The sequence below is a fragment of the Falco rusticolus genome, chromosome 9 (assembly GCF_015220075.1).
Source record: "Falco rusticolus isolate bFalRus1 chromosome 9, bFalRus1.pri, whole genome shotgun sequence".
Taxonomy (NCBI): Eukaryota; Metazoa; Chordata; class Aves; order Falconiformes; family Falconidae; genus Falco; species Falco rusticolus.
Genome location: NC_051195.1, coordinates 39,345,201 through 39,359,356, shown reverse-complemented (window position 1 = coordinate 39,359,356; position 14,156 = coordinate 39,345,201). Strand labels below are relative to the sequence as shown.

The following is a 14,156-nucleotide window of genomic DNA, read 5'->3' as shown; positions in this document are numbered from 1 at the left end:
ATCGGGGCCCTCTACCTCAGCTTCCCCTACCCGTGTCCCGGGGCCAGCAGCTGCTTCTGAGCCTTCTCCCCTCCCCACCTGAGAACAGGCTACCGCCACACAGGCCTCTGTTTCCTCCCTTAAAACACCAAAAGCATAAAACGAGCTGTGCAAACTACTTACAGTTTTCCGGGAGGGAGGATGTGGATTTCTTCTCCCCAACAATACAAGAAATAGAGATGGCACCAGACTCCACCTTTCAGAAACAGTACCAAAAAATGAGCGCCTGCTTCCAGAACAAAGGAACCCACCAACACGCCCCCAGTACCCGACTATGTGCTCAGCACAGACACACAGCACGTGAGATCAAGTCAACAACCGCCCAAGTTGTTCTTGTCATTGCAGATCTGCCTTCACACCCAGCAAAAACTACTGCAGGCACCAGATAGCACAAGGGAATCCCCAAGGGAGCAAGCACCGCTGCAGCTGGTACCGCAGCCCGTTCTCTCTAAGTTACAGTGAGGTCTTCCCAAAGATTGTATCTGTGTTTTCTACACGTACACAACTCCAGCTAGTCAGAATACTAATCACAACTAAGAACTGAGTATCAGATTGTGAAAAACACTCTCTTGTGAGGCTGAGAAACTTTCCACTAGTGCTTACAAGGAGGAGGGTACCATCGTAATGTCCATCATGTTAAAATTTCAGTCATCCTTAGTAACGTGCATTTGTTCTGCTCTAACACGATGTTGTATGCAGTGTAAGCTTGTGAGTACGGGGGCGCTTCGTAACAAAACCCACCACAAACTTACCATTTTTTAACTTGTTGTTCTGCACACGAACTTTGGGAGGAGCGTCCGATTAGAATGCATCTGCAACAAAGTAAAATCAAACATTAAAACCCCATCAGCAACAGCGTGCCACTTACTATCTTTTATCTTAATTCTCATGCTGTCCAGCAGCTCGTCCTTACTCCGAGAACACACCGAGGAGCCTAAACCGTGTACCTGTGCTGCCTGTGGAACACGCCACCCCCCCACCACACTGCGCTGGCCTGGAGCGTCAGGCCGCAGGCGGGCGCTGAGCACCACGGTGCTGAGCAGCCTGCTAGGGCCGGCCAGCCCGTGTGTACAGCCCGCTGCAAACCCGCCGTGGCTGCCCCGCTTAACAGATAAAATACCTAGATATTGTCTATTTACAACAGAGAACTCAAAAGCAAAAAAACAAAAAAAAAGAAAAAAAAAAAGAAAAAAGGCAGGAATAACGTATAAATTAAATCACATTCACATCCAACTAGTTTGCTGCAAGCTAGATCTGACCTTCCAGGCTATTTTTGCAATAGCTTTAATTCCAAGACTATTTCTAAACAATTTTCAAGGTCAAATTAGACCTACGTATGCCAAATAAAACCAATACACAATGATAGGAGCCGCAGCCCATGCACAAAATTTATTGTGTGCTACTGTTTATAAAATACTTGAATAGTTCAGAACATGCATAAAATTTCCAACTTAGGGGTATGTACAGATTGTACTTTATGGCAAACAAACAAAGAAAAAAAAAGGGGGGGGAGGGGGAGGAGATGAACTCTAGTGACATAAGTTTCAAGTTGTGTTCCAGGGGATGAGAAGGACACGTAGCAAATGTCAAAATATATAACAAAGTACAGCGGTGATCAGTACAGTCCATTATTTGTGAACAAATTAGCACAGGGCTTCAATTTTTATTTTAACCAAGCAGTCCTGTAGATACCAAAATACATGCAGTCTCAAGTTTACACTTTCACTAACGCCTTAGCAGTTGAACAGAGCGATTGCTTACGCGCCGCTTTGCCTAAACAAAACGTATGTCCGATATAGCTTCAGTTTCCTTTACAGATTTAAAAATAATAAAAAGCTTGCAGCTAGTCAGCCCAGTGATTATTAGCTATTTATGCAACCGTAATACTCACAATAAACTAAAAGTACCCATAACATCTAGGTAACCTATAGATGTACATCATAGGTCTATATATTAAATATTTGCAAAATGAAAACATGCATACACAAAATACAATGCCAAGCTTTACAGACTTGATATGAATCAAAATTTACTTAAACAATGTACAAAGTTCAATTAAAAGTACCTTAAAATTAACACTTCCATATTTTTCTTACTTTTAAAATTAGTATATATATATTTATTTTTTTTAAAATTCAAGGTGGGGAAGAGTCTTGAAAAAGCTGGGCAAAAAAGTTTCTAAATTAAATATTTTTTTTTTTAAATCTGTGTTCAAGTAATAAACATTCCTACATAGAAATCTTCTGATAAGCTGTAACTAAAAAATACAGTGAATAGGATACAGAATTAGCAACATCTAAGGAGTAAACCTGAGGTCAGCATTTTACAGAATGACCAACTGACTTTTTTTTTTTTTGGCATTTTTTCCACCTATTTAAAATACAGTTTTTGCAGCCTCAGATATATTAAGACCATTCTAACCTATCATTTTAAAGACATTTCATGAAACTGATGTCCATTAATAAATAGTTAGCTCTTAGGGTTGTATCTGAAAGTCTGATTTAAAAAAAAAAAACAAACGGACAAACAAGCTACGTCTACCGAAAGAAAAATCCCATCTGTAAACTTAAAAGTGTTGACAACGGTAAGCGTAAGATGCTGGCCGGGGCGGCTTTAGCGGTAACAGCCCGGGTCCTTTCCCTGGTCTCCGGTGAAGCTCCGGCGGCGGCGGTGGGGGCGGCCGCCCTGCAAAGAGAGGGGCTGTTGTCTCAAAAGCGCAACGGTCTTTCTGGGGTGGGATCGAGTCGGATGGTTTTCCATCTCGGATCAAGTAGTCATTCCGAGCGATCCCCCTGGCTATTTCATCTGTTGTCACATCAAAAAGCAGGAGTCTAGGAATTCTCAGGCAAGACACAAGTGAGTAAACGAGAAGCTGACGCGGTCACTGCGCGTTGTTGTTGCCAGTCCCATTGTTTCCATTGGCATTTGCTGTGTTTATAGCACTAATACCATCTTGCTGGAGAGCATCTTTCCTTGGTGGCATTCTCTCATTGATCCTATCCAAACCTTTTGCTTCTTCAAAACTGCAGATTTTATGTTGCGGAGAGAATCCTCGTATTGCTTAACAAAATGCAAATTTGATATGTCAGTAATGGAAAAAGAAGTCGAAAGCATACACTTTTTGCTAACAAACGATGTTTAAAAACAGGTAAGAAACCAGCCAAAGATACTTAGGGCTCTGCATCTGTATTAGTCAAAGCTCCCCTAACCTGCTCTCCTGTTCAACGGCAATCAGGATTTCAGCCTGTATCGGAAAGAGCAACATATGGCAAATATTCTGCAGGTCGGAATCAAGGGGGTTAAGCCCACTTGATTGCTTCTGTGTGGCCAGCTATCAACACCGAGGGCTTCTGCTGCCCGGTGCGTCAGGCTTATCTTAACATCCCCCTTCTCCTCGGCGGAATGTCAGTAAGATCTAAGCAGCACGGCAAGTGCGGCGGAGGCAAAGCAGCAAAGGGCTACAAAAGTCGTAGTAGGTTTACACCCTGCATACGCATCGATGGCCTGATCCTGCAGTTTTCATGCAGGCAAAACTGCGGGATGTGGTTCAAGTTCTGTGCTAATCATGTGGATGATGGAAATGGGACACAACCACAATCACCGAGTTAGCACCATGGTTAACCAATGGCGTCATTTAAATACAGATGTATTTAAAGTAAGTACAGAAAACAGGTAGCGTTTTGCTACTGATTATTTCAATGAATGAGGGCTGTAGTTGAATTTACACCTGAAAATGGTTGACCACATAATAAGACTGAAGTCTTTGGGATGAAATAATTCTTTGGAGACTTAAGTACAGCTTTCCGCTCACAACAACGGGACCTCTTGCACGTGTGTGTGAGCACAGAATATGGCACTTGTTTATATTTTTGGAGATCTGACTTCCTTAATTAAAAAACCAAAGAATACAGTCATTAAATGGTGCTTTGCAACCAAATCTGAAAAGCCCCAAAGGCAGCTCTCGACTGCTACGCTGTTTGTCACTCACTCCATTGAATATTGAGCAAGAGGAAATCAAAGTCTCTCTGGAAAGGCAACAACCTGAAGTGGAATGCTCTGAGCACCAAATAAATTGATGGCATTTTCTCAATACCACTAAGAAAGGATGTATATCCAACTTATTTACCACAGAAGCACTGATAATCCATGGAATTTAATATGCCTCATACTGGCAGGCTGGCGTATATACTGGAAATAAATTTGGTCACCTAATTACGTTCAAAAAATCTACAAAAAAAACCCCATTACGTTTACATTATACGTCTTGCACCAGATGTATTATGAAAAGTTCTAGAAAAAGACGTTCAAGGCCATTAAAATAGACTGTATGAGAAAAGGCATGCATAAACAACCCTCCTTCCACATATAACCCCCCGCAATCAAACAAAACCTTGCAGTTGCAGAAAAAAAAAACACTAAACACTACCATTTTTAAGGACTTCAAGACAACACCACGTATCACAACATGCTATTATACAAAAACCTACTGCATATTTTGGAAAAAAAACCCAAACCAACAAACAAAAAAAGACCAAACCCCCCCCCCAAGAATTTCCCTAAAATATTAAAGATCATCATCCTAAAGCCAGAAATGAATGTTACATGTAAAAGGGATGAATCAAGGCAGTTGATTCATCTCTGCTTGTGCAAGTTGAAAGTCAAACACACCCACACAGAGCACTTTTGAATTCCCTCCCAGACACCACAGATCTCTGCTGGCGGCAGAGACTCTGATCATACCTTTTTCAGCCTCAATTGCCTCTACAGTGGCTGTACAGAAGTGAGCAGATGCATGCAAAATGAATGAGAAAGATGAAGAGTGTAATATCGCATAGCAGAAAAGGCAATGATCAATTTAATATCGTATGCTACGCCAGATTAGATTACAATCGGTTAAAATGATCGTTAAGGGTTTGAGGGGTTGTTTTCCAGTTTAAGTGAAACTTCTCCTAAATTTTACCTAATACAGTTTATCAACTAGAAGTATATCAAAGCAACACTACTTAACTGATGTTATTAACCGTACATTTCTTTAAGTTTTTTTGGGTTGTTTTGGTTTTTGCTTTTTTTTTTTTTAAGACAGCAACAGAAAATTTCAACTGATGTTAAAGTTGCGGTATGGTTTTAAAAAAAATACTATCTGAGACTATATCTGAAGATATATAAAATGCATTAGTGAGCTTCACTAAATTACCAGGAAGGACACTATAAAAATAACACTAGCAGTGTTCTAATAACAAGAAATTATTTTTCTCTTCATGTTTATCTCCCTGAAGTTTAATTAGCACTTCAATTCCTCACCATACTTTAAGCTAAAATGGGCACCTCTGAGAACTGAACCGTGAAATTTAAACCATGAAAGCCAAATCCAGCAAGTCATATTTACGAAGTGTCATAAACTGTTTAGTTGAATCAACCACAAAGTCTGCAGCAGGAAGAGGTCCGGATTTAACACAGTCTTGGTGGGTGAATTACTGTGACTATGAAAAAGTCTAGCTTACTAGTTGTTTTTCAAACTGAGTAACAACGGCTTCTGCTGTAATTTCTGAGGTGGAAGATCCTTCCCAATCGTTTTAGCTCTACAAGTCAAAGCTTTAACATAAGCTTATTAGAGCAGCAAAATCAAAACAACTTTCTGTTAGGGCAGACTTGCTAAACAAACCACTTTGGAACTACGACCTAAACAGCAGCTGAGTTTCAGTAACGGTAACAACTTTTTACCTCCCCTACTATGTGTCATGCCTCTAATACCATAATTTCAGAAAAACTTACAAAAAATACCATTCATAGTGGTAAACCTATTTGTGTAGTGCTTGATAGATACTGTTAACTACTAAAATCGTAACAGTATTCAAGCAAATGTTGGGGAAAATAGCTATATATGAAAATACAGCATCAGGTCAGAACAGAATTCTTTAAAGCGAATTAAGTTTATTACTTATCATTTCCTATCCAACAAAAACCAGACACAACATTTCAATTGCCTAAACTGCACCTACTCTGTGTTGTCATGCATCAATTGTGGGCACTCTGCCTTAACTTCACTGTTGCAAAAAAGCAATTTCCACTGAGATACCCTAAAACAATAAATAAAATGGGATACCTGCATTAAGTGCTACTAAAATAATGTGGAATACTTCAGGGCAATGCAGCATTTTAACTTTTACACACTGCACATTCCACAAGGAAAAAAAAATATTTCCTGCACTTAAATCTATAGAGACAGGGTGATACCAGAAGTAAATCTAAAAGGCACTGGGAAGGATATTATTTATATTTACATTAAGGGAAAGAAACTTTCTCAAATTGTCAAATTTAAACTAGTTTAAGAATTATTTTAGAAAGTCACCAAATACATACTGTCATATGATAATTTGCCATACAAATACAAAACTATGTAAAAAAACCACCTCTTTCCACCATTCCCTGTTACCTGTGATGTCTTTGTTTTCAATCTTTTCCTGAAAAGATCACGAATACTGATTTATCTCTGCAAATTATGTAGCTTGGTCATAAATACAAATTTCAAAATTTACTCCTAGTTCATTCTACTTGTAGTAGTATTATTCCAAAAAGATCTTGGAATATACATCACAGTTAAGAAGAAGGTAATTTTCAACTTGACATAAAAGAACAAACTGACTGGAAAATACAAGCACTTAAAAAAAACCCCACACTGTAAAGACTCAATTTGGAAAACAATTTTGTTGGATTCTCTTTTGCAGGTACATCTAAATGAAAACTCTGTTCCTTGCGACCCCTGGCACACCTCAAATGGCTATGGCATCGCAGGAACCCAACAGGAGTCCTGCAGTCTGCTCAGAGAATTCTCCACTGGGAGCAGATTTTAAGCAACAGGATTCAACGGCATTTCCATCCGCAGCACCAGCTCTCCCCCGGCTTTACCCGGGGGCCTGGGGCGACATAAAATCACCGCCAACTTTCAACATCACACCAAAACCCGACCTTACTGCCCTCCTCTAACTTACAGCAAGGGCAGCAATGAAAGGTAGGAAGTATTTGGCTAGTTCAAGTGTTTTCCATGGAAGTACTTACAATTTTTAATTCAGGCTTGTGTTTAGTATTTTGCTGAATAAGGCTTCAGGTGTTTTGGTTTGGGGGTTTTTGTTTTGTTTGTTAAAGATGTTGAACCATTTGGAAAATAATTTTGTTGGATTCGGTTCACAGAATACTCAGGTCAGAGAGTAAGTCACTAGGAAATTCTACTTAAAGAACAGTACTTAATATGGTATTCAGTATTTCGCCTACTATAATGCAAGCAACGTAAATAACAAAAATCATAAATCTACATTAAAAAAAATTAGAAATATGCAAAAGCCATGATTTCCCAGTCTGTTTTTATCCTAGCACATTAAAGCTATCTAAAAATACGCTATGATTCTTTTTTCCAAAAATACACCCATGTATTTCTGGAAAAAAATTAATCATATATTGACTTCCTCCATAGGCTGTTGTTTAGCACTTTTTTCCAAAATTATCTTTTTTAACTGGCTTGCCTTTGTTTAACCCTTTCACTACAGTTGGTTTGTGTGTCGCCCCCAGGCTGCTGGCCGGCAGTCGGGCTGCTGACGCGTTGCCCACGGGAGCCTGACCGGCGCGGTGCCCCGCTCTGCCTTCCGGCCACGCCAAGAGGTGCAGGGCCAGCTCTGACGGCAGATCTGCACCTGGGGCGGAACAAACCCTGCAAGCGCAGGGGCACCTTCTAAGGGCCAGTACAGAACGTGTTACTGACGTTGAGGGTTATAACAGGCGTGGATGCAAAAACTGCACATGCATTGCCTTAACAGTGACTCTCTCTCCATCTCTCTCTCTCCCCATATATCCATTTGCCCCGACAAAAAAATTTCAGTCTGGCTTTCTAGAGAAATGTAGATCCACACTCCAATTTCTTACAGCTTTCAAAGCTCCTTACAGACTGAACAGCAACCAGAACAACTAGACCTTTTCTCAACACGCCGCTGGAAAACAAGTGCTCCTGAGACTGACACCTGGGAAGCCCAGCACATACTGGACATTTCGTGACTTTTCAGGCAAACAAAAGAATAGAAGACGACAATCATACTGCAATTTATATTATGATAATTTATTTTCTGAAATCTAGAGGCTAGTTTAAGTTATTGATAGTATACTGACCAACACAATGCGATATAATTCAAAAAGTAGTTAAATATTTGTAGTGAGAAATCCTGCTATACCATCAGTGACCATATTTTTGCCAAGAATATGAATTCACTGATATTATGATGGTTTAGAAAAACATCAATAACTGAAATTTTATTTTCTTTTTGGTTTACTTCTAGCTTTGCAATTGAGCATTGTAATTTGAACGCTACTTTTTTAAGACTGAACCGATAAAACTCTTATCAGTAAAAAGGAGCTACTGCAATTTAAGGAGAAGTAACTGTTGGCATGAGTTAATTTGAACCACCAACATGACTAAACCAAATGAGGTACATTAACGTAGTGCATCAAGGAATACTGCCATCAAAAGTTCTAGCCAAGAAAAAAAAAACAAAAAACACACCCACAAAATTCCAAAATGCATTTTGCATGGTTTCCAAATGTCCCACATTTTCAGTAATGGTAGAAAGTCACATATTTTATGTTAACAAAATTTTCTAGTCAGTTTGATCCTCTCTGATATTTTTAATGCAACATGGATAAAAATCTGTTAAATGAGTGAGAGGAATGCAGACTCATTTTTTTAAAGCATAATAAAGTATCTTATTACACGATGAAAATTAAAACTAGAACATATACTTTTGGAATAGCTGGATGGATAAGGAAACATACACTATTTCTTGTTATAGACATTCACAGAACAACCACATACATACACTGGACATATAAACTTACTTGTAGACATTATATGCCCACTGAAAAATGACTTAAAATGTGACATTCACGTTTCAAAGCTATTCAAAACCAGCTTTGATAGCTTAATAGAAAATGTAGTGAAAGGCTTTAAAAAAAAACCTACAGAAAATTTGAAAAATTCAAATAAACAGCCTAAATCACAAAAATGAGAAAAGCAGCTACTCTTGGAAAATAGATTGTGTAAAAAGTGTCATTCATGTATCACAATCTTTCAATAGTTATAAAATTCAGTTGTCCCATACAACAGTATTGTACTTTCTAGTAAAGCCTGAAGATGGCCAATAAAAAGTCTTCGAACAATTTACATTAAGAGCGCTGCCAATACGAAGTCCAGTTTCAGACTGGCATATTTAAGTTATCCACCACTGTGAACTGAAACCTGGACTTCATTCTTTTAATGCATTTGATACAACCTCACAGCATTCTCCCTAAGCCTAGTTAATCATTAATGGGCCTTGTGAAAAATACGATCCAATGATTCAACAAACTAAAAAAAGAAGGAAAACCTTTTACAAAATATTCAATGAACCAGATTACAGGTATATTTTGTATAGAGTTCTTTTTATTTTCATGCAAAAAAAATATATGCACACTTAATAACACCCTTTTATTTTGATTTATTTACAAGCTTTAAATTCAATCCCTTTATTCTCAACTGATTTTATAACAATTACTGGATATTTTTCAAGTACATTATTGTTCAAAATGCACAGACAATGTGCAGCAGCAAATGCAGCAAACCTCAAAAACAAGGTGCTACAACATTGCTTCTACATCAAGAGACAGACAAGTGTCTGGGATAGTGGTTTAATTTTAACACTTATACAGACATACATCTATACCTAGAGAGAGACAGACAGATCTAAGAAAGCAGCTACATCTGCAGAGGAAGGAAACAGCATGTTACAAGGACAATTCAGGGAGGTCAATTATACATAGAACATTTGACAAACAACATAGAGAACAAACTTTGGCATTAATTACCAGGGTACAAAACATAGCACATTTCAGTCTATCAATGGAGTGTCATATGGAACTCTGCAGCCTGTAGCTGTTTGTTAATATTAATATCAACAAGTCTTTGACATCGTCAATGAAAATACTAACACATCTACAATAAAACCATTTTAATGGAAAGCAGACAAGTCATGATGCAAAATTACACTTTCATTTTTGTATCTGTAAAGATCAAATGCCTCAATACCAGATCTATAATAAGGTCACTCCACTTCAGGCATCTGTGCCACCTGAAAAATTGTAAACTAAGGAAGCTCAAAGCCTGAAAAAATATGGCCTGACACCGCTGAACTCATTTGCTTTTAGTTTTATACCCTGGTTAAGTATCCATTTCACATTGCCTGATTAACACATAACACTATGCTTGTATCAGCCGCTAAGACAAGAACTGAAAAGCATAAGAAATTCCCTGCATGCATTATGTGTAGTGTTAGCAAAAGAGTGAGATGTGCCCCAGTCCATCTGAGGCACAGCAAGTTGCATAACATCATTACCACTTTGCAGGGTCTGTCGTCCTCCGGCCAACACTCCACTAGGTAACATGCCAGTGGGAGTCAAACCCTTGAGTGTCAGCACACTTTCGCTCTCCTCCCTGGTGCGAGAAAAAACAGCAACAAAACCTTAAATATCCACTCATGAGAACTTGCATTGAAGTCAAATAAGGGATGGGGAGAGGGAGACCCTGGTTTTGCTGTGCTTTATGCATGTCAAGACTAAACGTAAATTCAAATTCAAACCGCAAGAAAGGGGAAAATATTTCTATTCCATACCAGGCTTTCCTCTGCCTAGGAGTTAAACACTGATTACTTCTGAACCAGATCCTGAGCAATTATTCACGTGCAGGCTCATTAGCTTTGAACACCTGCCTCATGAGGTACTGAACGTATCTCAGTGCTGTAAAACAATCCACAACTTTGTTCAAAGCATCTATGCTTCAGGAAACACCAACTTTAAAAAAATTATCACTATTTGAACAATTATGGTCTGTGGAAAGCTACACAGTTGGCTAAATGCAATCATGAGACCTCTACGTCTAGATAGGTAAGAAGGAGCATTTTCTTATAAATTATTATTTCTTATATTTCTTATAAAAGCTGAAATGAACTGAAATTACCAACATTAATGGAGTGCATCAATACGCCAAACAAGATTCTGGTGCACAATGATCTCTGCATCAAATGATGCACAAAGAAAACGTTTGGCATCCGTTATCCTGGAACAGAGATGTTTTCCTAACATACGTAAGAGGGGGTTTAGGAATTCAGACATCATGCAAGTACCTGAGAACAGAGAAGACTCTTGCCATCTTTCCAATTGCACGAATTTTGTTTCTGATTATTTCCTTCCGTGCGGCAGCTGTACCTACTTTCAATGGAATAAGAGAGAGTCTCAAGCTCGAGTATTTACAGGGTCACCATTTTAAAGCGCATCGAATTCAACACAACTGTTTAAGTCCAGTACTCTTCACAGGAGGCCAGTACCCAAACACTTAAGGGCACAAAGTTATAAAATTATGGCTTCAGAATGCCATCAAAACCACCGTCACCTCTGTGCCCACAAATCACACACAAAAAAAGTTCAGGATGTTCACAGTGATCTCCTAAAGTTAGCAAGATTCTAAATTACCGCCGCTAGAGTGTAGTAACTACCGTAACTCATTTGCCTAAATTTTACGCTTGAAACTCTTCACTGATGTCTGTCTGTATCAAGATGTGGGCATGCAGCCCAATACAGAAGCCAAAGAGCTATTAAGCCAGGAAAAAAAATAATTAAAAAAAAATGTTGCTATTTCTTACACAGCTGTCCAAGAGAAAACAGTAGTTTGCTTGGGTTCATGTCAACTCCCCAAAACTCATCCCCACAAAAAAACCCCCACAAAATAAAATGTCAAAGAATTGCAGTGTCACCTCCCTTACCACTTAAGTCTATGTTTCATAGCATTTTAGGTTTGCATCATTTGCAGAAATTACAACTACCAAAGATCTGGAGTAAATACTGCGTATTCCACAGAGCAGGGAGGTACCATGTGCCAGACAGAAGTGAAGACAAAACTCAGAAAGGAGCTTGCAATGGGGCAGGAGCTCCACCTTTGCTTGCCCTGACGTGATAAAAACAGAAGCTCCTTTCTCCAGCACTAGGTGCTGCTGGCTTGTTTCAATGTATGAAAGCCATCCTTCCCCTCATCCTCCTTCCCTTCTGCCAACTCCTCAATTCCACTAAAACAGTAAAGGCAGGTGAGGAGATACCCAGACTAAAATCCTTACTTCTCCTCCTGCCGTTGGAGAAGGAGAGTATTAATCACACCAAGATAAGAGTAACTTAAGTCATACTTTGAATTCAGCCACAGGGGACTAAAAAGCGAATGAACTCAGACAGCTCTGTTAGGTATTCCAGATCTTCCACGTATTACTGTTCTTCAACCCTGGGAGAAAGGCGCTCAATAAAAAGTTGCCAAACTAGTTTGTAAGAACGTAGGAGAGAGGATCACAGAAGTGGGCACAGGAAAGCTGTATATCCACAGATTTGTTTCCTTGCATTCCAAGAAGCAGCTGTGGAAGAAGCCTTCCTGCACCCCTGCTCCCTCGCTCTCAGCTGCCCCACAAGAGCACACAGGCTCCAGCCCGAGGGTGACCCTCCCCAGAGCCCAGCTGCAGGACCGCCAGGCCGCCTGCTGCACAGGAGCAGACAGCCGTCCCAGCCTGCACCACAGCGAACACAGCACAAAAGATAGGGCACGTAAGGGGAAACAACAACAAAATCACACAAGAAGGAAAATGTACAGTAGTGACAAAGAAAAAAGGGAGCAGGAGACAACCTTTGCATGAACACAATGGAAGAACCTCTGTGTATGACAAACACCTGCCAATCCATTTAAACAGGATGAAAAAGCCAGCAACTACCGAGTAAAGCTTTTTTAGACAAACAAGCAACTTTAATGAATTGCAGACACCAAATTAAAATAAAACAACAAACCTCACACAAAACAAAACAGAGGACTCAGGAAAAACTCTGAATAGGAGACTGAAGCATTCGCTTTTTACTGAGAAGAATTTATTTTAAATTTTAACTTCTAATTTTTAAAGTTCTGGATGTTTTTGCTTTCTCTCTTTGAATGCTATTAAATAACAGCTTGAGGATCTGGAACAAGAAGGGAGACTCGAGTTTTGAAAGCCTAGGGCCGAATGAGGGACTGCCCATCCTTCCCTACAAGTCCCTCAGTTTTCCTCCTACCTATTTGTGGGCTGCACTGATGCAGAGCTGTAACATGCCGGCTGGAAAGATTTCAGGCAGCGCGAGTGCCCGTACCTCACCCTAGAAAGTCCCTGTGCCTTAAAAAGAGAAAGGCTGGTTGGTTTGGGGTGGTTTTGTGGGGTTTTATTATTTGTTGTTTGGTTGGATTTTTTTTGTTTGGGGGTTTTTTATTTGGTTTTGGGTTGGTTTTTTTTTTTTTAATATGATCTTTCATTGCCCCAGCCCTCCAGAAGCAACACAGCCAAGCCAAAAGGCCAAATGTATTACTCCGGGTTGTAGCACTGCACTAACGAGGCCACTGAATCCTGGTTAGTTCAGAGAAGACAGTAAAGTGGCATATACTTGCAGAAGAATGTCCTGATTACACCCTAAACTGGAGGAGATATGACAAAGAACTCTCCCATTCCCGATGTCTGCACAAGAAACTCCGAAATGCTCATACTGTAGTACTTGAAAAAACTCACATAACCTTTGGAAATACCTCTATAATCTAATGCATTCCCAAGTATTAGAGATAATCTCTGGAAGTGACACATTTATACAGAGAGCAAGTTAAGTATTAGGTAAGTAATGGTCAGAAGAATTTTTCCGCACAGAATTATCTACCCTGGGATTTCTGGAAAACAGGGGACAGACCATTCAAGTTAGTAGGCTTCTTTTTATATTTTGTATCCAGCCATCTTCAAAACTGTCCATACAATCAAAAAGTACTTCTTTGACATCTCAGTTGAAGGAAACTAAAAGTACTATACAAACCAGGTTTTGGAACATCATATAAACACACTCCATGCACAACCTTACAAAAAGCTCAGAATAAAAGTATTAAAGAGCAAGACAGACAACTGAACGCTCCCTACACATGCAGGACCGAAGATAAAATTTTAGAAATAGGTAAAAGAATGAATTTCTACAAAAAAAGGAATGGAAGAGAGGAGGAGAAAAATTCATGC

At 39.4% G+C, this 14,156-nt stretch overlaps 1 protein-coding gene across 8 annotated transcripts in view; it reads right to left on the bottom strand.

Moving 5' to 3' along the window:
* PPP3CB (protein phosphatase 3 catalytic subunit beta) overlaps positions 1-14,156 on the bottom strand; it is a 47,943-nt gene that overhangs the window by 3,526 nt on the left and 30,261 nt on the right. For 3 of the 8 annotated variants that reach the window (XM_037400292.1, XM_037400293.1, XM_037400298.1), the window contains 4 exons: positions 11,235-11,319; positions 10,449-10,546; positions 4,780-4,809; positions 1,403-3,099 (listed from right to left, as the gene is read on the bottom strand). In XM_037400292.1, coding sequence (XP_037256189.1) covers positions 2,921-3,099; positions 4,780-4,809; positions 10,449-10,546; positions 11,235-11,319 — 392 coding nt within the window. In that variant the 3' untranslated portion in view covers positions 1,403-2,920. Of the gene's footprint in view, positions 1-162; positions 236-791; positions 852-1,402; positions 3,100-4,779; positions 4,810-10,448; positions 10,547-11,234; positions 11,320-14,156 lie in introns of those variants that run through there. The other 5 variants (XM_037400295.1, XM_037400296.1, XR_005106192.1 and 2 more) reach the window with 4 other exon arrangements.